The sequence below is a fragment of the Falco rusticolus genome, chromosome 9 (assembly GCF_015220075.1).
Source record: "Falco rusticolus isolate bFalRus1 chromosome 9, bFalRus1.pri, whole genome shotgun sequence".
NCBI lineage: Eukaryota > Metazoa > Chordata > Aves > Falconiformes > Falconidae > Falco > Falco rusticolus.
This window is the reverse complement of record NC_051195.1, coordinates 16,590,726-16,616,805: the sequence shown is the minus strand read 5'-3', so window position 1 is coordinate 16,616,805 and position 26,080 is coordinate 16,590,726. Positions and strand designations below refer to the sequence as shown.

The 26,080-nt window shown below is 43.4% G+C and overlaps 1 protein-coding gene across 1 annotated transcript; it reads right to left on the bottom strand.

Annotated features, from left to right (window-relative positions):
* Window positions 1-945: 945 nt before the first annotated feature.
* ZNF365 (zinc finger protein 365) lies at window positions 946-21,226 on the bottom strand. The gene is made up of 4 exons (XM_037400358.1): window positions 20,074-21,226; window positions 9,320-9,500; window positions 7,305-7,342; window positions 946-3,443 (listed from the first exon to the last, which is right to left on the bottom strand). The coding sequence occupies exons 1-4, from the start codon at window positions 20,787-20,789 to the stop codon at window positions 3,197-3,199; spliced, it is 1,182 nt and encodes a 393-aa protein (XP_037256255.1). The 5' UTR covers window positions 20,790-21,226; the 3' UTR covers window positions 946-3,196.
* Window positions 21,227-26,080: the final 4,854 nt, after the last annotated feature.

The following is a 26,080-nucleotide window of genomic DNA, read 5'->3' as shown; positions in this document are numbered from 1 at the left end:
TTTGATGCAAGCATACAACTCATCTAGATGTCTTGAAAGCATCTCAAAGGGCAAAATATGGTAAGCTGTGCTTCAAATTAATTTTCAAAGATGAGTGGTCAACATTGTCAGAACACTTTCAGATTTTTTTTAAAAAATAATTAAATTGACATTTTCCAGTTCCAGTGTTATCTCCTCATAAAGTCCCCCCAAGCTAACACCAGTTACATTCATCCTAGCTCATGTACTGGTCTTTCTCAAGCATTCCACCTGTTAATGGGACATGAAGTATAGATGTGATGTGCACATCCAACAATCAAATTCTGCTGATGACCAGACAGCAATTTTACAAATGAGAGCGTAAATTGTGTAAGCATGACTGGGAAGGAGCCTTTCCCCCGATGAACATTATTCAGCCTTTTGGGGTGTCAGAGGGACTATCCTCATCCAGTCTTCTACAGCACCTCTCCCCTTCGTTATCATCTCGACAGGAATCTGGTTCTCCCATGGGAAAACCTCTTTTTCCAAGTCTGACCAGGGAGATACGTGATGAAATTATGACTCAGCAACTGGCGATGTGTGAGGGAGAATATATCACCTACATACATTCCCCAGGAGCACCTCTGCCCTTAATTTCCCTTGCCTGACCCTTCCCTCCACTTTCCCTGGGTCTGCTTTGCACAGCTTATCTGACCGTGTAGGTTATCTCAAGATTAATTTTCAAGCATCTTTACAGCAGGAGAGGGGCAAGTGACACATGCGAGCTATGTGGGCAAGATGCTGTACCTGTCTTTCAGGTTAATTTGTAATGTTTTGAAAGATCACAGCCCAACTTCACTGACATGGTGTTTTATCCGAGGAATAAATGGAACTCCCAAGCAGGGCTGCTGTTTCTCCTTTTCCTCTGCTGTTGGGTAGGCTTTTGTAAGAAACATTGTATTTTAAAGAGTTAAGTGACACAGTAACTGAGAAATATATCTTTATTATTAGAATGTTTATATTCTAAAAACTTTTATCTGGGGTTACAGTACAATCCAATTTCTTTCTAATTAACTAACCTGTCATTTCTTCAGCAAGTAACTGTAACGTAGGCTTTGAAAAGTTTAAGAACATGCAAATTCTTCTACTCTCTTTTTCTCTTCCTCCCCCAAAAGGACAACTTACAGTCAAGATTTTGGCATGATAAATAATAAAATAAACATCTCATTTGTGAACTAGTAGTTGCACTTAACTTTGGTGACTAACAGAGGAGATAGGCATTTTAAAGTAAAAATATTCTTTCAGTGTAAAGTGGATAAAGGAACAGATTTTTATTTCTGTTATCTTTCGAAAGTTCACCTTCATTATCTTCAAAAAAGGTCATTTTTTCAGGTTTATAAAAGGATGTGGAAAGTAACTGGAAAAAACTCAAGGATGTTTCTATTTTGTGGCTTGCCTAAGAAAGTTGTCGCGACACTATCTGACCTAAGCCCATGCAACACAATTAACAACTCCTTTTCACCATACACAATGCCTAGCATAAGGCCAAGTGTGGCCTTGTGATGTAGTTAAATAAATATTAAAATGTCATTTCAACCTAAATACCTGAATTGATTTTACACTGTGACTTCCTACTGAAACAGTGTTGAGAAACTTTAAACATACATTTGATTGTTCCATATACACTGATTAAAATAAAAGTGAGGAATAATACTATCTTTTTTCACTCTGCTACTTTCTTGGGAGCTCTGTGCACTGACACTGTGTGACATCTGTAGTTACCTGATCCTAGCTGACTGATCAGTCATCTTCTGCTTTAAAAATATTGCAACTCAGGTGCTTATTGCAGCAGTAATCATAGCGATACACTCTCTTTTAATACTCAGTTCTGCTTACAGTCATAGTTATAAAAAATGAAAAACATTTTTCACAAATCTTTGTACACATACTGTAAAAAATCACCTTCCACATAAACAATTTACATCTGTTATGAGCATTTAAAAAATAAATTACACAGACTTGTCTCACCTATCCTTTCTTTCCTTGAGAAAACAAATCTCATAAGTAACATCAACAGGATGTTCACATCTGTAAACATGGCATGACGATTCATGTTACCAAAAAACTGTACACACAAAAAATCATCTTGATAAATACTCTGGTATATAAGGATCCTTTTAATTGGCACAAACCAATGTAAACATGTAAATTCCTGTCCTGCAATTGTCTCTAACTTCCTTGCTCTTGGGTTTTTAGTTGAAATCCAGGGATCTCTCAGCCCTGTAAAGATTCTTCAGAAATGAAAATGTGAAGGATTTTGGTTATGATCATAGCCATTTTAGGCACCTCATGCCTAAAGTCAAGCACAGGCATAGAACGTGGTGCCATGGAATGTAAGCAGGTTGCTTTTGCCTTTAACTGGCTGTGCCACAGCTGATAACCGAATTGCTGGCACCCGGTACTGAAAGGTCTCCTCTGGCTCCATGCGGTCCGTGCTTGTCAGGGCTGCGGTACCAGACTGGTCTCCTTGCTAAGTGACACCAGAGGCTGGTACATACAGCAAAGCCACAAAGCTTCTGGAATTTGAAAGCTGTGCTTGAGACAGCCGAGCTGCCCAAGCTTGTATCAACAGACAATGTGGCTGCTGGCAGGATCAAGCAGTTTAATTTATGTAATAAAATACAGAAATGTGCCTGACTAGACTTATGGCAGAAAATCCAAGGTAGTAATCTACTGCTGTGAACAGCCTTCAAGCAACTCAAGTATACCTTTTGCACCTAAGTATGGTTGTGCAGGCAACAGTTAATCATTGATCTTATACCGACCTAAGCTGAAAGACTGAATATTTAGGTGCCGATTAAATGGATTCTTCTGAACTTCATCAACAGCACAGATGGAAAAAAATTACCAAGCCACATGCTGCCACTAAAATAATTAAACATACAGCTACAGTACTGCCCAGCAAGATAACTGCAGTCATTTAAAATAAGCTCTATAAATAAATAAATAGAAAAACCTCCATGTAAACTGAATAAAATGTCACTTCTTTTATAGCCCCCAAAGAGGGAATGGCGTTACTAAATAATACAAATCTTCCATACTGTATATATTTCTATATATTATATCTGATATGTTTTGGCATGGCCAGATAGATAGGAAAAAGTAGGATGGCTAACTTCATTCAATATTTGTTCCGTTGAAGCCAAGCTCCTGTGTTACTATATATTGCTAACCATTCCTATAGCGGTTTGGCCTTTTTACCCATCTTTGATTTTACACTCACTTTCCTGGCAGAGCAGACTGGTTCAGCTTTCTTTTGTGCTCTCCATATTTCTCTCGGGCAGTCAACAGGTTCATAGAAGCATTTCAGTGGCTGCAAGCTGGTTTTTTCATCCTTTGCTTTTTTCAACAAGATTCTACCTTTTTGAAAGGAATGGGGCTTTGCTTCAGGGATATTATACAAAGCATGCTGACTTCCTCGGCTCCTGAAATTAATAATAGTGATTATTAACAAGTCTATCTTGCAAAGTGATAGGTCCCCCAAATGTCCCAAACCCATACATTTTTGAAGACAGAAATAGCCTTGTTTTACTGAACCAGGCTGAAAGTTACAAAGAGGGTTGCAAAATTAATTACACTTCTAAATACTCAAAAGCATCCCTTACTATAAGAACCCTTACATGTGTTACTGGTAGACTCTTCACGTGTGTTCATCTACACTTTTATTCAGATAGCATTCTGCTGATTTTGGAGTGCTGAGAAATCATTGAGGTCTATATTCTCATAACTTGGTGATCTATAGGGATTTTAAAGATGCACATGTTCATAGCGACCTTCTGTGAAGAATGTGGAAAACCACACAACATCAGTAACAGTAGAAAATGGATACAGAGACTGTAGGAACTTCTTGGCAGGACCTCAGCACTGTCCTGGACTGTGGCCAGGCCCCAGGGAACTGCTGCTACTAATGGCCAGTAGCTCAGGTAACTCCATGCTCTGCCTTTGTCCTGGCCACCCATCTAGGGAAACTATAGCTTTACTTTTAGGCTTTGATTTGAAATGGGAGAAGAGGAAAGGGAAATACAGAAACTGGTGGGAGTAAGGGTACAAAAGCTTACAGGCCAAAGCAATCTGAATTCTTTGTTCTCTCTGTTATGGTTCAAGCCCAGCAGGATTTGCTGAAATCAGTGAGCTCAGATGGAGTGATGGCACAGCGCCTGGTGCTGCAAAGGCTGAACCATACCCTCTGCTCTGAAATTTCAAGTTGAAACTGCAGTTCCACAGTTTGGCTGAGTAAGATTGTTGCAGTTCCTTTTAAAATAATCTTAAAATGTTTTACATCAGATAAATGTGGTCTAACGGTAGCACTATGAACGTAAGGCACCAGCTCACGTCTGCCCAGCTACTGTGACTGAAGTGAAGAACAGATGTGCTGATGTACAAGTTGATCTCTTAAGGGTTCCCGTAGGGCTATTTTCCATAGCTTGTTATTTTTGGAAACCATGGATCGTGTAATATTACTTCTTCTGGGAGTTAAACAATATTGCACACTTGACAAAACTAGTTTTGGAAAAAGCTGTGGTTGTTCAAGTGTGTACAGTGCAAGTCCTCTCCTGCTCTTTAAAAGGCTAGAAGGGTGTCACAAAAGCCTCTGTATTTGTTGGTGGGAGGCAGTGAGGGCCAGCTGACAGCACAGGAACGGAGCCTTACCTACAGAACAGTTTTACCTGGCTGGTAGATTTGCCAACCAGACTTCACTGTGGGGAAGTCTGGGGAGGAAAATGTTGTGCAGGACCAAGCTGGAGCCTGCAGGCACTGTGTCACACTGGGCTCGTGCAGGCCTGGGCTCTGACCACTTGCTGGGGGTTAGAAATGACTTGTGTAAATGCACAAGTGTTGGCCACTCCAGTTTATGATCACTCCTTGAGCACTGTTTTTAACAGTCCATTACTTAGTTGTTAAGACATAGTGCTCTTGTTTTTCTCAGATGTTGTTATGGTGAAAAAGTTAGATCACTTATTCCCAAAGCACATGCAGGTGTTATTGCAGGTGATGTTAGTCACCCCTCCGCTGCACTGAATGATGCTATTAAAACCAGAAGGTGGTCAAGATTAATATCACCAGAAATATGGTCAGAGGGGATTGCCTAAAAGAGCTAAACTGTATTTAAATTGATCAAGTTTATGGAAGAGAAGATGGACATCTGTCCCTAATTCACAGTCAGAGTACCTAAGACAAATGAACACGTAGGTCATTGCACATGAAATGAAATGCTGCCAGCTCCAGATGTGGGAAATGTTTTTTCACTGAAAGCAGCAGCTCTGCAATATGAATGAATGTGAGAGTCTGAACTTCAGCTCAAACATATTCCTAATCTGTTGCATTATGAAGAAAGGCCGAAATGATGTGACTAAATGCACCCCGCTGCCACAGGCACTTAAGAACAATCCTATCCTTGCTGCATTTCACAAGCATCAAGTATTTTTCAAGACAGGTCTCATGATTTTGAGACCTAATTCTTAGCTTCTTCACAATGGGAGCTAGCATTTAAAGTTGATTCAGGCAGAGATGTGCTGGCAAGTCTCAGTGCCTTTGAGAAACAGTTAGTGAGCATCAGCAAAGGTCTGCCACGCTCTCAGCGCAGCATTTCCTGAAAACATCCAGGAGAAACTGGAGAAAAGGAACTGTGAAGCAAGGCAGAGGCCTTGGAGCAAGACAGATTGCAAGTCCAGCCACTGATCCCAAACAACGTAAGCCATCAGTGGCCTCAACCCCCCTGAGATTACACTGAATTTTCTGGATGGGTAGTAATGCTTCTCAATTCTTTTAACTGGTACGTATCATTAAAACCTTGTTTTATGTACTCAGCTGAGTTAGACCTCTTAAAAGCTGGTGTGGTGAATGCCAATGCTGGGTTCATCCACAGAACAGGCAGTGCAAAATAAAACTTCCCTACACCTCTGAGCATCCTCTCCTCTATCCTCTCTGCTTCATAGGACAAGTTGGGATATTTTTTATCTGGTAACTCCAAATAAAGGCTACTACTAAATTCTAGTTTTGATGTATCTTTTCAAATATCAATAGTTAAACAGAAACCTCTAAACAATTTCATATATGCCTTTGAACTCCCACTATTTTGCAGCAATTAATGGGTTTCACCAAACTGCATTATATTTAGACCAAAGACTTGTCAGTGGAAGGACTCATCTTACTGAGTCACTGAATTCACTGGTTATATTTTAATCCTGTTTTCCTTGATTCCAATCACATTAAGACATCTAGAAATGTGAAAAGTGCATACACGGTCAACTCAAAGTCTGCTTTGGACAATCAAGGTTTTCCAGAATCTCAATCAGTAGGGGAAAAAAAAAAGCTATAAATGCTATAAAAATAAAAAGTAGAAAAAATAAAGCTATAGCCCCATGCTGTTAATTATTAATTCAAATGCTTCTTACCAGCAAAAGGGTACTTGGCCAGTTGCCTGCTAGGACTAAGATACATGAAAACCAAAAACAATGCAAAGAGCAAAAATTCCCCCCTGCCCCCAACCCAGTAGGCTATACATTGTATTTTTAGTTTATTTTCCAGCCCATCCATCTGTTCACTTATATCTCAGTTTTCCAGTAATTCTTGAACCCACTGGTCAGACACAAATCTGGCAGGGATGCAGAAGTCCCATACCTGTGGTAATGGAACAAGTTTTATGGAAATAGAAAAAAGACCCAAACTCGTGTCCTGACTAAGAAAGGTTGCCCCAAGGAAGGATGCACTGCCTGACCATCACTTGGTCGAGCAGCATGCACGATGCTCTGAACCAGCTGCTGGGACTCATGACCAAGTCACAATGACATGGAAAATTAGTTCTGCTGCTCCCAGAACAGCTGCTTGAGTAACCTGAGATGTTAGTGCCCATGCTTTGTCAGGTCACTTGCTTGCTTACACGTGATTTTTAAGTCAAGAATGTTACTGTCAGTTAGGAAATGACAACCGTCTCTCTCCTACCTACAGAATGTTAAAGATATTTTCATCTGAAATTTGGCCTATGTTTGCTGAAGAGATTCAACTACTGTAGCTTTGCAATAGGCTATTACAGGCAGCAGGAAGAAGTAATTCGTTTAACAGAAAATTATTCTTTTTTTCTTCTTTAAGGAATACATGATTTTAGCTTTGAATTAGCAGAAATCTGTTTTTTCTCCGTTCCATGACATAAATACGTATCATACTTGGGTATAGAACCTGAACCAAACCCAGCGTGATTCAGGTTTTTGTATAAAGTGAAATGCAAAAGCAGAAATGTAAGCATATCAAGTTGCTGTATTTAAGAGGAAAAAAAAATATATACATACAGGCATCTGGGTTTCTTATTTAATGAAATGTCTGTAAGCTGCAAAGTAAACAGAAATAGGTTATTAATATTAAATCATCAAGTAATTAAAGTACAGGGATAAAATATTTGCAGTCTTAAGTCATATTTCAATTCTCACCCGCTATTAAAACTAGAATAATATGAAATAAACCGAAAAACCCCAAACTTTTACCAATTATTACTCCTCCAGCTTATTACATCTGTTTTTAAAATTTGTAACGTGTGAGTTGTTAGTGGTTGGATATTTTCCACGTTATTTTTATTGTAACTATAATCAAAGTAAATTGCTAAAGAAGTGTGGGCTGGGCAGAGATCTTTCACATTAAATTAAACAGTATGGATACAATGAGAAGTAATTATTGTGTTCAAGATAATTAATAAGGGACATTGCCTGAATAAGCTGTATTAAATTAACTTTCTCTCAGAGCCTTTAATTTTGCAGCGATATATCTCTTTCACAGAAGCAGCTAGGAAACTCAAGCTATGAGCCCTTGGCTCTGCCTACAGCAGCACTGAAGGGTGGGGGGCAAGAACGCAAGGATTTCTCTCCCTTTCCACCCCAAATCCTGAGACCAGTTAGGGACGACATAGCCTCAGTGCCAGCACAACTTTGTATAACTTCATTTTTTACAAGAGTTTGGTTCACAGTGTGGAAACACTTTGTCTAGTCCCTCTTTTAGTGGGGGTCAATAAAGGAGGTGTTGAATGCCAGCTCAGTTTAAATCAGTCTGGGTACTAAATTGGTTCTTTGTACTGATCTCCCATCAATGCTACTAGACTGAGCCTTTGAATATTATTTAATGAAGTCACTGAGCCAAGCAAGTCAGATCTGGCATCTGAAAATGATTATGTTCTTGTAAATGTTCCCTCTGTCCCTGGTATTGTCCACACTTTGCAGATGGATTTTTGCCCAGCCTAACTTTGCTTGTCATCTGTCTTGGAGTCTGGAGCCATCTCATGGTGTGCTTTTCTGTAATTACCTCCTGAAGGTCAGGCTGGTCAATATTTGGATGGATGACCTTAAAGGAATGCTGAAGTCACTCAGAAAGCAGGGCAGCTGCCTCAAAAAACAGTGCCTTCCCCAAGGGACACTGCTGAGCCAGGGAACCCGGTAAACACATCAAGAGCAGGAGAGATGATTTAATACTGAGGCCCATCTTTATGGTCCCCTTCAATGTTCTCACTGACACCCTTTGAGATGTCCTGCACTAGATTTCAGCACATCTACATTTATTCAGGTAAATAAAGCTCTTTGTCTTCCAGGTGGCTATGGGAACCTTTGCTCTGCACCATCACATACCTGTTCAGTGCTGTGTGTGATCAAATGCCTTTCCTCTCACATCCCAGAATGAGCATTACTCAGCATAGGCAGGATGGGGTATTATTCATTTAAACAGAAATGTTCCTTGGAAGTCATGCAGCTAAAACTTGCCATATAAATGTAATGCATTGTAGGGAAAACATTACATTAACAATGTTCAGACAGCTTTGGTTTCTAATCTGGGGGGGACAGACCTGTGGGAATCCATTCACCATTTCTAAGAGTCCCATGATAGGTAACTATACAGAGGCAAGCCGACTTGCCAGTAGGCTGACGTGTCCTCTGCAGGGATCCACATCTTTCCTGAAAATCTTCAGACATTTCAAAAAAACTGCCAAGTCACTAAATGACACAAAGGAAAGTCTTTGTTGCAAAGATAACAGCAGTAATAGCCAATGCTGGAAAAAAGATTTAAATATCTGGCAAATACTTCATTATTCTCTGCTCTCCCTTTGCCATCTTTGGCTATTTCTGCTCTTACACTCTCTGCTCCTTTCACTCATGTGAAGTAGCAGTTTAAAACATAAATAAAACACACCTAAAGAAACATTTTACAAATCCAGATCTGCCTGGAGCAGCAATTAGCCTGACCTACTGACCCCACATGTATGCAAACTCAAGTACTTTCCCTGTGATTGTGGGTGACAACAAAGGGAAGGACTCTGCTGGCTTACCACGTGCTCATTGATGTCAGTGTGGTTGCACACCATCTGCTGATTTTGGTAATATTCTAGCTGCCTTTCTGCCAGATCGACGCGCTGCAACAGGTTCTCAATGAAGTGCTGGAGCCTGGCTTTTCCCCGCACTTCTTTTTCTGCCGCTTCTTCCAGGAAGTGGTTGAAAGTAACAACTTCTCTGCAAGACAGAAACATTGCAAAGAGACCACATAAATAATGGGAAGGGCTCTGGTTTTGCCACTGTCAAAGAATTACTGATGCTTCTCCCCTTTTACATGGTGATAGCCCATGGTGGCTCATTACCATCCTTCACCTCTACTGAAAAACTTCAAGCTCTTTGTGGACACAGTGAAGATCTGGAAACATGAATGCTGATTTTAAGTTTATGGGCAGTGGGTTTGGGTTTTTTTGTCAAATTATTAAGTTTCTTGGAAATAGTCCTAAGTGGTCCACTGGGTAGAAATGTCATTAATCATCACCTCTCAAGGTATCTGCAGATAGCTACATCCACGTTCCTTTTTTTTTTTTTTAAAAAACTTACTCATGTGATTATCAGCCCTAAAAATGAAGAGAAATGGATGAACCCCAAATTTAATCTTCCTGGTTCATCATAATCTTACAATGGTTGTTTAATGTTGCTGCTGGAGTGGTTCCTAAATTAAAAGACCTACTGTGGCCATTAAACTTTATTTTGGCTGTAATCCTGCAAGTCAAAATGCAGTGTTACGAACTGAAGCTAGTGGGAGTATGGGAGAATAACAGATAATCTACAGATTATAGACCAAGGAGTATGTGTGTGGGAAGACAAGTTTTAGGTCAGGAGTTTAGAAATGTTTCTTGTCTGGTAACACAATAGGAAGAAGCAGATAGCACCATTGACAGTGAAAGTTCCCAGCTCTGGATTGAGACATAGCTCATTCTGAAATGCTCTGCATACTATCTGTCTACTATCAGTAACTGAGCGACCATTTGGACCTCTGATATCAAGGAGTTTCTGGGTGGGAGAAGTTTGGTTACATAGTGAAGCATGTATTACAAAAAATGGCAAAACTGAGCCTACAGGACTTCCCCAGTTAATACATTCCTGGATAAATAATCTTGCTCTGCCAATGAAACCATGTTAATTTTTGCTTTGTACAAAACTGAGAGGGTGAGAGTTGGGGGAATCAATGCTTGCCAAATGATGATCACTTGGTAGAAATACACCACCTGAAGAAAGTGTTATAAGCTGAAACCAGGAAACAGTCTGTAGCAGAAATGAGCTTTCAAAGTTTAGCTTGTTTAGAATAAATCCAAAGTTTCTCTGTATTTGTTTTAACTCAGTATAGTTGTAGACAATTGGTTTAATGCTGTATAGTTGTTTTAACAGTGAGCGGTTCTGTACTAAGAAGAGTTAGGCACAAGTGGTCAGCTGTGGAAATTTGCCATCTAGGGTTCAGGCTGTGTCTGCCGGCTCTATACCACAGCAGATTGCAGTAAGAGGCTGTTTGCATGGCTAGAGTAGGTATTCAATGGTAGGAATGAGGCAAAACCAAGAAACTATTGTTTGGACAAAGGCCATTAATGAATATTAGTTTGTATTAACTCACCCACAAAATCTGGCTTAAACAGAGAGGTACCCTGTTTCTTAAACTCAACGAGTCCATTCCATTTCAAGGCTCTGTACAGTTTCTGTGATTATTAGCTTGCCCAGAGCAATCTGGTAATAAAAAGCCACTGAGGAATGCTTAGGAGGAAGCCAATCTAAACTCATTAAGGATAATTTTAGAGCTTTATTCTTACCGCACTTACAGCATTAAAACTTCTTTGATTTCATGATGCCATTTCTGGTTCTGTGTTAGCAACATGAAGCCATTGGCTCTATCGGGCTCCTTTTTTACAGTGGACAGAAGGCTCAAAAGGACAGAAACTCAGCAGGTTGGCTCCAAATCTCTTACCCTTTGGGTAAGGAAGGAGAACTGCGTGTGGTCTGCCAGGCTGCTGGCCCTCCAGCAGAAAGGCTAGGCAAAGCAAGGAGCTGCCAGCCTGGGACACCATGAGGATGTCCCTCCTGGGGCCACAGACAGCTTGTGTGTTTTGCTACAGCAGGAGGCCACAAACATCGAGCACCTGGCATTTGTTTTTAAAAGGGTGATAGTTTCAAGAATTCTAACATTTGTAGTTGTTTCAGCAAAGGTAGTTAAAAAGCATTCATTAATCGCCCGCTCCGTGGCACAAATAGATCACCCACAAATCTTCCTTTCCTACAAATATCTCATTAGTGAGCTGTGCCATAAGGGGGACAGGGGGAAGCAGGTTTTTTTCTGAAAGACTTGACTCAGATGACTATCAGGAGGAGAACAGATACATAATGTCAATAAATTCCCTAGTATTTTCCTTGCTTTCTAGACTACTCAAGCTAACTTGGCATTCTACTTGTCATTATTTGTAGGAACTGTTAACAGCAACAGTAGTGGTGTTTACATAATTTTTCTCTGTTTAGCTGCCTCTGTACAGCCTATGAACCTGCCTTTAATGACTTGTATCTAAAATTTTTGCTTTGGGCTGAAATGGTACCAGCACTCTGTAAATTCCCTTTAGAAAGACAGGAGCTAGGATATATCCACCCACTAGGTCTCAGTCACAGGCCTTGTCCCGATAAGCAGCACTTCTGTCAGTTCAGCTCCTTTGTTTCCACTTCATTCTCATTTCTCAGAACAACAACATCAAGCCCCGAGGAGTGACTGCTAATAAGTCTCTCTACTTGCTCCCACACCTCTTCCTCAGAGAGCTCACTTGGTGCCAGAGCTATTATGCCTTGGTTACCTGAAGGGAGTTCTCAGAAGAACGTTTACCTTCCTCCCACCAGAACAATAGGGAAATGGTTCAAAGAACTCCTATAGCTTCCTGCAGCCCTTATTTATCTAATTGCCTTTCTTGTCTTGTAGTTTGCCCAGACTTTTTCTTAGTCACACTGATGACCCTCTCCCTTCAATTCTATTTCTACATATCTGTGATGGTTTTTTGCTTGTGTTATTTTACTTTCAGTTTATTTCTCCAGGACTGACTGCCAAGTTTTTTCGGATTATGTGATATGATTTCTATCTTTTACTCTCTGCTCTTACGCTTGTGGGAAGATGGATATTCACAGAGGTCAGAGGTTGCTCCTTATGAAGTCAGGGGGAAGCTGAGCCTGTGAATATTGTGGGGTCCACTTGGTAGAGGCATAAACCAGAGGACAGCAACATGGGCCCGCTGGGCTCTGTGCCTTGATAGAACAGCCTTGTCAGCAGCACTCACCTGAAACAGGAATCATTTGTTAAAAGCCTGGCTCAGACCTGAAGCGTTGCCCTTCCTAATGAGAGGTCTCTGCTACCCTGTGCCGACTCTTCTACATCTAGAACACTGCTGCTATATTGAGAAAAGGTTATATACAGTTATTAACTCCCCTTGTGAACTCCTCTGCTCTCAGCATCGTCTCTTTCCCACTCTGCTCTGCTCCTCCATTTGCTCTCTGCCTGTCAGCCTGCAGCCTCCTGCCCCTTTTCGCTCAGCTACACCCTGGCACTTGCTGTAGCACTGTAAGCTCTAGATCGTGCCACTAAATTTTCTGAGTGCAGTAGGTGATGCTCAGTGCAGCTCAGATCTCTGTAAATTTTTGTAATGGACAGCACAGTGATCTGATCTGTTTGTTCATCGTTTACTATACTAAGGTATATTGTATAGCAAAACATTTTGTTAGAGGGCTGTAACTGGGCAGCAGGGGGAAAGGTGGATTTTTTTGCTTTGACTTGGGTGCTCTTGTCAGACAAAACCTTTCAGGAGGAGGGATTGCTGCCACTGCCCTGAGAGCAGAGGGCACATCAAACTGCCAGCAGCTTGTAGCGAGGGAGAGGGAGAGTCAAGGGGGATGCAACCTGGGATGTGCCCACGAGGAGCAGAGGAGGTGCCTTTATTGCCAGGCTGCTAAAGAAGGCCTCTTCCCAGAGTTAGAGGAGTCTGGGGGAAATTTATTGCAATGCAGCAGGCAACTCAGAGGTACTCAGATGAAAAAAACAAGCGCAGAGGGAAAGACTCACTGCAGGCAAGAAAAAATGCTAATAAAGCTAATAAAGCTTTTTATTTTAATCTGACTCTGCCACTGACTTCACCTGTTATAGTTAACCAGACCTAGTTAGTGTGATGGTTTGCATTTCAGCTGTAGCCTAGTTCTCACAGAAAAATTGCAGACAGCTTGCCTTGAAACTTATCCTGAAACCTTTATGGAGGCTCTTACCATGAAACTGCATGAGATGTGGTAAATAAAGTTATAATCCGTAGATTTACTAGGTGACATCTATTCTTCTGCCTTCACCACACAGTGCTCCTTGCAGGAGCAGTAAGCAGCAGTTCTTGTTTACCAGAGCAGTTGCTGGCATGTGGACCCTGCAGATACCCTTAGTATTTGTATAACTTTCAGCAGTTAAGAATGTGATAGAGTAGACGAAGAGGCTGGGACAGCTCCAGCTCCTTAACAACTGACAAGAAAGGCTAATGATTTCTCACATTGCGACTGAGCCCTCCTACAGATGTGCAATACTGTTCCCAGGACTATTTACAGCAACTTCCGACACCTGCAACTGCTCTGTAGGTGGAGACAAGCATGAAGGATCTAAGCAGATTGTGCACCCAAATATCAAAACCCTGTAGAGAACTGCGTTTGGAATATCCATCTAAAATCAATAGAAAACCAATACTTATTTTATCTGAAGAAGGGCAAATTCCTACTACAGTAAGTAGTAAAGTGATTTACTTGTAAAATATTTAAAACATGTATATTCATTAAGTATTCATGCCACTGACCTGATCTATCATCGCATTGGTGTTACTGCCTGAAGGCTGCTGTTATTCACTGGGTTGTAGTTTCACATTCCTACACCACTTATCAGCATGTTCGATTTAAGAGTTTGACACCTCCTCCCCTCAGAAAGTTATTGTCCTACCAGTTGCACCCATCCAGGGGGCTGTGCTCTACATCTGAGCCTTGAACTTACAGGGATGACACTGTGAAGATTAAAATGCTGTATTTCACAGAGCCATTCTGTGGGATAGTCATGCTACGCTTCAACTAATGCAGTTGGGGGAGAGTAATCTCTCAAGTGGGAAGATGAAAGGAAATGGGGAAGAGAGAATGTGACCACCTAAAACTGAGGGTGGAAGAACAGTGTGTAGTTGCAGTTATACTCCACTTAACAGCAAAATCAAACCTGTTTTGCTGTATAATTTGTATTTTAAGGAAAGCTGTTGTTTTAAAGCATAAATTGCAGTGATCTCAAAAGCCAGCTTTTAATCCCATTGTTAAGATGTTACTTGCACAGATAATTCCCTTAATTGCAAATTTAAGGTGAAGCCACTGGCAAGAATAACTACTCCCCACCACAGCTATTCTGAAATAGCCCTTGCACTCCAGGCTATGCCAGAGCAGAGACAGGACCAGTCAGTCTCAAAGCAAACACACTGAACTGGTTAAAGAAATTACTGTCAGAGATACGGCAACACACTACACTAATGCTCTCACCCTATAATTAGGAGGCAAAGTGCAATTGTTTAAGTCACGATTGAAGGTAGCTTCCAGTTGAGGACCGTAACTTCAAATGCTTACCCTATTCAGACCTACTGAAAATCAAACTCTACCAGTTTTATTTTCTTACATAAATTCCAGAAACAAGCCTTTCTGTGTCCTCTAGAAGTTAATTTCATTGCTGGTTTTAGTTTCAATGGTTTCCTTGATATCTTATTCAATGCACTCTTAACCCCTTTGGGCAGGCTTCTGTGTTATCCTTAAGATCACAGTACTCGGAGTTGCATTCTCCTTAATCAAACATTGAATAATACCTGTTGGGGCACATTTTCTAATTAAATCATTCCTTTGCTCAGCAGCTCTGCTGAAAGCTTGACCCTGTAGCCATCATTCATCAAAACTGTCCAGGACCCAAATGAGGCAGGTTGGTGAACTGGGACCCATCTTTGGTAGCTGTGTCTGCTTCTCTAAGAACACCCAGGTTTCTTCTCTCCCGCCCTCCAGATAATAAAATAAAAAGCATAGTGCATAGTAGCACAGCCATTTTTGTAAGGGAACAAAAATAAAATTTAACTAAAAAGATACCTTCACTTTATTTCTGCCTTTGTTGGACTACTATAGACATTATTTAAAACAAAAAATAATCAACTGACAAGTCAAAAGAAGCAACCTTACTGACCCTACAAACCCTGCAAATGGGCAGCCTTGTACCTGCTGGTAGCCTAAACCAACACTCCTCCCTCTCACTGGAATGAGAGGTCAACAGTAAAACCTCATAGTGCTGTCATTTTAAATTAGTCCTTCGATTATCAACAACAACGTAATTCTGAGACGAATTTACTCCCTATAGAGTTATGAAGTTTACAGACTTGCTCCTTGCTTTGGAGAACACATCAGAGAAACCAGCTTCTGACAATGTGACCACTTGGTGGATCAGTTTTTATGTGTCAGTCTCACATGCTTGGTCCAGGCAAAGACTCAGGGGACACAGGCTTTTACAGGTAGAAATGAAATTCCATCAAGTCAAAGTGACCTGAGTAGTCTCCTGCCTCTGCTGAGGACTGCCAGTCACAGCAGTGCCATGTCTGCCTCCACTAGGCTGGGTACAAAGGAACGATGTGAGACCTAGAAGAGCTCCATCTCCTTATTCAGGAAACCCAGATGTTTAAAAAAAGTTTAGACCTCTCCTTCCTAAGCCTTCTTGGGGCTTCCTAAGCAAATTATTCTTGCTAACACATTTTTCCTTTCCTTTAACTTCCCTAATTTGAATTCACTATGGGATCCAAAATCAGAGTTGTTGCCCAAAACGCAATTGCACTGCTATTTTCTGTTGTCTTCTTGTATACCCATCTAAAGAGGAAGTTTCTAAAATCCAAACCTTTTTTTTTTTTCATAGCCAATTTATAGGTCAGAAGTGATGGTTAAACCCACAAATACACCCTCTTCTACCTTCCATATCTGCTTAATTCTTACATGTAGAAGCAGGTCTAGCCTAACAGCCCAGATAGGTCCCTGGCGTATCTAGGCAGATTTTATAAAGATAAAAATACACTGGATTGTTAAATTTAGTTATGGAGTAATTTGATCACTGATAGCAATTGCCCATTCATGTAAGATGCTGTCAGAGTAGGTGGACATGGAGGAATGCGCAAATATGGGCCCAGTAAAAACATCTCTAACTTCTTTATCAAAACATGGTTATTTTTCCAAGAGTTTCTTAAAGGGATCCCCATAGAAGTTTCCAGCTGCTTCTCTGGAAGAGCCCCCAAAGAAGAGATTTTGTGACCTTATCTAAGATTTGGACTAGATTTCCCCCTCCCCCCCCCCCTTTGGACAGTTTACGGGGTTGGGTGTTTTGGTTTTGTTTGGTTGGATTTGTTTGGGTTGTTTTGTTTTGTTTGGTTTTTTTTTACCCTCAAACTGATCTAGGGCAGCTGTATCTCAGTCTCTTGGAGATCTAGAAATGCATATTGATTATAAACCATTTCTTGCCTTCACATGCACCATATTCCATGATCTCTAGTATTAGGGACAACTGTTCAAAGACCAAGGGAAGATTGGTTTCCTTTACTTCCTTAGAAATAGGATAAGGAGGTGTTTCAAGGAAAGTGTTTTCTTTTTCCTCCTACAAAGAGGAAAGAGGAGGAAATTTTCAGCTACAGTGGCTCAATATCAATGCTGGTTTTGGGAAAAGTTATCCATATTCACAAGATTGCTTGCGAATTAAAAAAAAACAACCCCCAAAACCAAAAAACCAACAAAGAAACTGATGAAAGCATTTATTTCTGAAGGTCAGCAAGTATCAAAGCAGTCCCTAAGGACTGCCTTTGACTTTCCACAGTCTGCAGTAAGAACTCCTGCTTCTGCAATTTCCATTAAGCAGTCTTGTTTGGCTTTCTAATCATCTGGACTTCTTCCAGAAATCAAAGCCAAAGTTGAGATCCTCCTTTTTTGAAGGAGAAAGTCTTTTCAGCACACCAAATAAGTTTTTGAACACACAGAGGTCTGAATACATAGCTAGGTCTCAGAATTTACCAACAGTCCATACGAAAATCAGATAAGTGACATGGTTGTTAAAGTCATGAACATCCTTTCTTTGCCGCTCTACTAGCGCATACCGTCCAGTGCCTCCCTGCTGCTGGCACAAAGGTAAGCGTCCTAGGCATTTTTAGAGGTTCAAATCTGAACAGCTGCCTTTAGAAATACTAGTCCTGCTTTTACAAGTATTTCTTTACACCTGCCTTCCTTTCAATTTTTTCATTGTACAATGACCTTTTAACTGGAAAGACATCCAGTATATTTTTCTATGGCACTATCCCTTGTTACCCCTCAAGACAGGAAACGCAGGAACCATCTGAACAAGAAAAAAATACCGTATTTTCAGGTTTTCCTAGGTTTACCTATTCCTATGCCCTGCCTACCTTCCTGGTCTCCTTGAGAGTACCTTCGTAGTGACTTCTAGGAGGCAATGCTATGGGCTAGGCAGAGGCACGTGTGAGAACATACTATGACCTCCCTCAGTACTCTGAGCTGATACTCTTTCATCCTTTCCACTAGCATGCATTAGTCGTCTACCTTTAGAAATTAACACACCACTGTGTAATATCTATTCGCTCATTCCTATTGCTGCTTTTCTTTCCCATTTTTTTTTTACCTTCTTCACTGAAAGCTGAAGAAAGCTAGCAGTAATTCTAGAAGAGCAATACCCTGGGTACTCAGGTGAAGTCTCTTGTGCAGCTGCCTCTTCTTGTTAGTGTTTCTTACTAGTCAAATAACCTTCAGTGTTCCCTGTAGCACCAACTTAGGAGCTACCTCCTGATCTGCTTACACACTCAGGCTTCTGCTTTAGAGATGACTAGAATTATAACAGCAATCATCTGAGCTCCTGTCCCTTTCCCAAGCCTGACAATGTCCTAGTGTGAAGGACAGTGTTTGCCCACTTCTCTCATTCTGTAAGACTGCCTTTTTTGGCCTCAGAACCACAGCCTGCCACTGCTGCTAGCAAGCAGTTTGCCAAGGGGGCAAGCGGTCTCTTCCTTGTGCCTTTTCCTAATATAGTTAACGAGGCAGCAAAAGTTGTGATTTTTTATTTTCCACAGATCAATGCCCTTTCCGTCCTCCCCATACCATACTCATTCTTTCTACCCAGATAACTCTACATCCCTTTCTCATTTTCCACAAGCTCTTTTCTTCTTCTGCAGTGCTGCAGAACTCCGATTTTGCTCCACTGAATGGCTTCTGCTTTCTCCTACGGTCATGTTCTTCCTATGGATCTCAAGCCTTGAATTTTAAAGACACATTCTGCATTTAGTTTGGGGCAAGGTTCATACCACAACTTTAGATACCTGAAGTTCAGCATCCAACCTAAGATGGCTGTTTATCTGAGGTCCCCCCTCTAGTCTGCAGAGGAAGGAAGAACCTCCACAGCGCAAGCCCTCCCCCTCTAAGATACTTCCTAGAGTAGGATGAATCACGCTGTGAAAGAGCCCATACGGAGAGGTCGGCTAGATGGGAATACCAAAACTGCTTCAAACTCTTATCTTCACAGCCTCCTTCCAGCATACTTTCAAATCTGTCTCAGTTTCACCTTGAGTCCTTCAGTCTTCTCTTCCATGAGGGTGACCTGATATTTTAAAAATCAGAGATTCTGTTGAATACCCCTCAAGGGAGATACAAAGCCCAGGGGCTCAAGTCCCACCACCTCTGCTGTCCCCTCTTCTGGGAGATCTACAGGACTGCCTCAAGACAGACGACTCCTACTGATACAAAAGCCATCATCATTTCTAGTACTTAGACTACAGGAAGGAATGATGAAAGCCCTCCAAGCTTCCTACACTGAACTCCTACACCACCTTCCTATTTCTAAGATCAGCGTCATGGCAACTAGCACTTCTCATCTTCCCCAAGTAAGCTGATGAATTCGTTTAGAGACACTCCATTACCAAGGCTCTTTATTTGCATTCCTCTAAAATAAGTTGTGTTGCTCTGAAAAGCCTGAAAGGTTTCAGCAAGTGCTGAATAAACCAAGTAGTTCATGTATAAATAATATAGCAGCTATCACTACATTTTTAATGGATGCATCACAAATGTATTTTTAGATGGCCTAGGTTAGTCGGAACGATTCTGGCATCTGCTTCCCATTCCCATAAAAGCAATTTGAGTTTCCGTGTCCATCTAGAACACCTGCTTGGATGTGGCCTTTCCAGCACCGTCTCCAGTACAGCTTTGGGCTGCACAGGAGACCATCCCACTCCACGGGCAGCCTGCTGACTGTGGTGGGATGTCTTCAGGGACAAGGTGCTATTCAGTATTCGCACATACTTCCTCCAGCACTTACCCACCCATCTCTTCTTAAAAAGATGACAGATTAGAGGCGTCAGTGTAAATCAGATTACATGCTGATGAGAGCTTCTACTTGGCCCTACCCTCACAAAACCTGGAACACAACACGGGCATGGGCAGAGCGTAAAAGGTAGTCACCGGGGAGTCAAGCATGAAAGCTACTTGCTCGGGAAGCCGTCCCCTGCAAGGCAGGGGATGTGGTCACATGCGCTACAACTCGAGCAATACAGTGCTCAGAAGCTGGTGAGCAGCAGGCCCTTTCATAACCAGCAAGCAACCCACCCATCCCCTCTCTGCTCCCCCACAGGCTCCACTCGCACAGGCGCCGGGCAGCCCGCCCAAAGCCATCAGCTCTGGCCTCCCCGCTTACTCCTCTTTCCGGTGAAGCTCCTCCTCAGACTCGGAGAGGCGCTGCTTCAGGGCTGCGATCATCTCCACCGCCACGTCCACCTGCCTGCTCAGAGCCCGCTCCCGCCGCTGCACCTCCTGCTTCTTCTGGGACAGCTGCACAAAAGCCGCCCGCACCTCCAGCAGCTCGGCCGTCTTCTGGGCCAGCTCTTTGGTAAGCTTGTCGATTCGCTTCTCAATCGTTTTGTCCACGGCCTCTACCATCCTGTTAAACTTTTCTCTGACGTGTGCCTCGAAGGAGGCTTTGGAGTCAGCGGCCGGGAGGCCGGGTTTAGAAACCTGCTCGCTGGGAGAGTCAGCCGACACATAGTTGGCAACGTAGGAGACGGGACGCTCGGCTTCCACCTCCAGAGGCTGCCCGCTCCCGCAGGAGGCATCGCAGAAATTCAGGTAGGAGCCCTTGGGCTGAATGGCGCCGCCGGAGCTGCCCGGGCCACCCTGGGTGGCGGGCTCCGGCGGGGAGCCCAGTTCCGCGTCCTTCAGGGGCGAGAAGAGGCTGCCCTTGCTCAGGAGGCTGCGCTCCTCGTAGCTGTGGCTGTACTCCAGGTGCACCCGCAGGGAGGACAGGCTCCGGAACCTGGTGTTGTCGCCGCATCGCGGGCAGCGGAAGGGGAGGCTGATGCTCCCGAGCGGCTCCTGCCAGGGGTGCCTGCCTTCATCCCGGGCCGTCTGTTGCATTCCTCGCCGGGCCCTGGCTGGGAGGAGACAGCCCGCGTCCGCGCCCGCCCGGGGCCGGAGCAGCCCGGCAGGCCCGCCGGGAAACTTGGGAAACTTTCCCGGTGATTTTTCAGGGGTACCGCGCCATCTCCGCCCGGGGACGCGCCCGCCCGGCGCGGCGCGGCCCGGCCCGGCCAGCCGCAGGGCCCCGGCGACGCTGGGGAGCTCCGCTCGCCTCGGCCGCCGCCCGGGCCTTGCCGGGGCGGAGCGAGGCCGGGCCCCGGCTCAGCGCGGGCCTCAGCCGGCCGCAAGGTCGCCGCCCCCGCGCCGCCGCACTCACCGGACTTGTTGCTGGCGGCGGCGGGGAAGCCGTTTTCAGCAGAGCCGTAAATCAGGCCGAGCGCGGCGCCGCCGCCACACGCTCTCGCCGCCCGGCCGCCGCCGCGGGGCGGGGCGGGGCGGGGCGGGGCGGGGCTGCCGGCGGGCGGAGGCGGGGCGGGAGGCGCCGGCGGGCGGGGCACCGGGGTCGCCCCCCTCCCGAGGAGCCGGCGTCTGACCCCGCTGGCCCTGGGCGCCGGGTGGGTGGGGTGGCGGGGTGTTGCGGGGGCCCCGGTGGCGGCCGTGAAGCAGCAGTGAGGCGTGCGGGGCGTGTCGGCGGGGCGCTGGAGGATCAGGCAATTAAAAGAGTTTAAGCGGCAAGGCAGGACCGGTGCACATAGGTGTAGCCTGGCCTTGGTTTTCTGGGAATAAAATTGCATGTGTTTTTTTAAAACTATATTTGGTAACCAGAAAGATTTGGGATTTTTTGTAAATATGACCCTAATTTAGCCTCAGGATGCAGAGAGCAGGGGTCAGCAGTAGCCTCTGTTCTGAGTGTGAGGAACGGCTGTCATAGAATCATAGTACCACAGGACAGTTTGGGTTGGAAGGGACCTTTGAAGGTCATCCAGCCCAACCCCCCGCTGCCACGGGGAGGGACACATTCCACTAGATCAGGTTGTTTAGAGCCCGGTCCAGCCTGGCCTTGAATGTTTCCAGGAATGGGGCATCTCCCACCTCTCTGCGCAACCTGTCCCGGTGTCTCACCACCCTCATTGTAACAAAATTCTTCCTTACATCTAGTCTTAAATCTACCCTAGATCTACGTCAAAGTAACTGATGTTAGAGCATGCTGCCAGTGGGCCCTCTCGATAGCATAATATGCTTCTAAACTTCTTTTTGATACCACAGACGTGTGTCTATTTTTACAAATTTTTGGAAACACGAGCAAGGCTGATTGTTAGTTTGCACAGCAGCCTTTTTGAGGTAATAGTGAAATACGGCTCTAAAATCTGGTGCTGGAGGCCATAGCGGTAATATGCTGCAGATTTTTTTATTACGGTGGGTAGTTTAATTCTGTACTAATCTATCTGTTCCTTGAGTGCAATATACAGGCAGAGTCCTAAACACTGAGAAAATCCACGCGCATTGATATATGCCTTTGATGTGATTAAGACATTCCCAGTAAATGATTCACCAGATGGCACATCAAAGGAAGTTATTCAAATTGCATTGCAGAGCTTCAGCTAATCTCTAAAGTGTGTGGGCTACCATCCAGGCTGCAATGTTAGTTAGGATGAGTTAGTTGTCCTGTATTACCTTGTCTAAATGTGATTTTCCTTTCTTTTGTCATCAAGCAGTACCAAAAACCAAAAGGGAGATCTAGAGGGAATAGTTTTGAACTGCGCTTGCCTCCGAATTTGGGGCTCCTGACTATTTCTTTGAAGGAGGCCAACACTGGCAGAAACAGATATACAGATGTGAACCTGTTTTGGTCCCCATTTTCTTGGCTGTTGTCCTCTGTTGTCCATATCTCTCTCTGCTGTGCCCATTGCCTTCCTACCCTCTCTTCCACATCAGGGGAAGGTTGTCAGTACTGACGTTCAGAGGTGTAGATGAATGCTATACAAGTGAAGCGAAGTTGCCTGGTGGGATGCTACCTGAGGCTCCATCTACATTTAGAAGAGCTGACACCCACCCACCCCCTCCAGCTGATGGTAATGAGAGCCTTCATGGTCTTGGGAACAGAAGATGTTGATGGCTTTGAAGGAGCCCATTGATCTGTAGCCTAAGCTACATGTTTGTGGTCAGTTAGGTCTGAAATCCAGCAACTATCAACCCCAGCAATTCTTCCTTCAAGATTTCTCTCTCTAAATACTTGTTTTGCTAGATTGGGATCCAACTCCTCAGTTACCTACTCCTGATGTCCCCAGTTTGGATGTGCGGTTCAGTTGTTCTGTCAGCATTCAGACAGGAACAGTCTCCCTTTGATATATCAGTAAGTGTGCGTTTTACAGTGGAAGACGTACATCAACCACTACATGTCTCAGCTTCATCCCCTGTGGTTTAAATCTGGAGTGGGTAGAATCTAACACTATTACTGACAGAAACCCAGAATTTACACAGTCATAATGTATGACTCATCTGAAATTTTGCCAAGTGCTGGGGAGGCATTATCCAGTTTATTTGTATGCATCTCTCTCTTTCAAGATCTCTTTAAACACTTTGCAATAAGATTTCCAGAAGGATAAACATTACTTAAATGAAACCAGCATGTACCAGCCTGCCTGGTATTGCAAGGAAGGTAGAATATTCAGCTTTTTTCAGGTAGTGATCTGTGTCTGCTACACTGGGTCCCGTAGTGGCTGATTTTGGGTGGAGACTGATTATCTGACCTCATCCTATTTTGAGGGTTCCTACAGGCTTAAAAGTCAAATTTCCAAAAATGAAGTAAATTTTGTTTGGCTGATAATTCCATTTTACTGAAGGTGGCTAGAAAAAGGAGTTTTATAAAATCAGTTTGCTTTGCAAGATTTATCGTAGTTGTTTGTCTTCTGATTTTTTTTCTCATCCTGCACAAGGAAAATAGGTGAGCCAGTTTTGTTTTCATTTGCAGCCACTTTCCCCTTCAGGCTTGCAATACTGATGTGTTTATGGGGGCCTTTTTCATGTGGCTTAAAACTGGATTCACAAAAATCACTTTGGCTGCATTCAGCAGCCTCTGATTTCCCTGGTTTGTTTACTGGTTTGCTTTGGAAAGGCGAGTCAGAATTTTTTTCTCTCTCCCCTTTCATGCCCACACTCCCCACCCAAGTCTTCATTGTGTGATCTAGCCGATTTATAGGTGACATGAATCTGCACAGAGTTTCTGTTGGGAAAGCTTTACTAAACTATGTATGGGTATATAAAGATAGATGCGCACAACTGCACATCCATTACCACTGTGTACAGATGGGATTGTGAGTCGGGCTCTGGCAAGTAGCACGGTCCCCCTGTTCTGCTGTAGAAGCTGTGCCAGAAATAGGTATGCCTGTTCAGCTCAGTTAATTTGTATGCTGGGAAATGCCATGTTTTTTGTGGTGTTTGAGCCTGAACCACAAATGGACATGATAATTCGAGTTACTGAAACTTAACTGCATTAAATATTTACCATCTCCTCTCTGTTTATTGAGAGGAAGTAACAAGTGAGTAGTAAAATCTGTGGAAAGACCTTAGAAACTTGAAAGAAGTCTTTTAGTGATTTTTATAGTAGTGGTGCCTTATACTGGGATTCATATTAGCTTTGCATGCAGATATATTCAGGATACATCAGACATACAACAAAGTTTGTTTTACTGCCGCAGGCACTCATACCCACCCAGTAGGAAAGAGACTTTCTGTCGTGCATTTCTAGCATACTGATTGAGTAGCACTTTGCTTGCAAAGAGAGTGAGCGGGAAGGAGACCAGGAAGGAGACCGTGAATATACTTACTGCGTTTGCATGACTGGTGCTGCTTTGTTATTGCCTTCTCCTCTTTCCAGGGGGCTTCAATCTGATCACTGAAAGTTAATTTACTGTCTTTTGAAATTAAAAAAAAAAAAGAAAAAAAGAGTTAAGTCTGTGTTTTCAAATGAGTTTCGTTGTCACAGCAACAAGAGAGGCAGCGTGCTGTGAGAGTGCTCTTGGTTCTGGAGCAGCGTATCCCACCCAGCTTTTTGCAATCAGGTTCCAGACTTTCTGCAAACTCTCTGAACTCGCTAGTGTTCCCATAGGTAAAGCCTGACAGGAGCTGACTCCAGGAAGTTATTTAGCTTTCCTCTTCTCTACCCATACTGTTGTGTGCCTTTCTGGGTGAAAAAGAGAACAAAGTGTTCTCTTCTGGGTTAATTTGCACCATTTAGCCCATACCTGGTGAGAGCTGTCATGTGTGAGATGGCGACAGGCATATTTTCCAAAAGACAGGAGAGGAAAGAGGTGGGGAGGAGTGCCAGCAGTGGGTCCGGCCTGCACTTCCGCCATCGGGATTTTTCCTCAAAAAAAGTTACTTCTGTTAGGAGGATAAACAAAATATAACTGATGCCTTGAGAGAGAGAGGAGAAGTTGGGGGGAATCGCCTTCCAACTGCGTTACTCTTTACTGTGCTTATTTTGAAGGGGAACTTTCATCGGTGGATGAAAGTCTAAGTTGTAATGTGCACAAGAATGAGCTGGAGCCTTTTAACAAAGCCATCTCACTCCTGCTCCTCATGCTGGCAGCCTTTTGAAATCTTCCACAGTGTAGCAGCCTCTCTGGCAACAGCACTGGGACCTTGAGATCTGGTACTTGGGGACAGCTAACAGCAGCTGAACAGGGTCAGGACGTTGCTGGTGGCAGCAAGGGACAAACCTTAGCACAGTTCTCTACCTGGGACAGGATGTTTTATATGGCTGCAACAAACTGGCCTGGCGTAAGCCAGCTCTGTGCAGCACATGAGTTCCCGTTCAGGTATCAATTGTGGGATTAGCTACCAGATTTATGTACTGAAAGAAGACAGAAGAGAGCAGAAAGGTGTACAGCAATTGCTGTTCCTAGAGCTCTTCTGAAATGAGATGCAGTCTGCAGCAGAAAGGGGGTGATTTGGTTTTGGAAGAGGCTGCCCCACTCAAAAAAAGAGACTGAAAGACAGCAAAAAAAATGTCAGAATATCTTTAAAGAAAGATTTCTGCCTACAGCGAAGCCTTTCCCTCATTGGGACTTATTAAAATATAGACATTTTCTCCAAAGGAAAGAAAAGTACAAAGCATGCCATCAAAGCAGGATTTCAAGCTATTTATTCTGATAGTGTTCTTTCTGCGATGGACACCGGATGGTAAGGAACATCGCTTATTAAAAGTTTATACCACATGCCTTCCACATTTGAGGAATTGCATGTGAAATAAATCACGCATTTCCCAACTGAAAAAAGTGCCCCAAAAGGCCATAAAAGCACTGAGAATTGCCATCTATAACTAATTAGCTGCTTTGGTGCCTAAT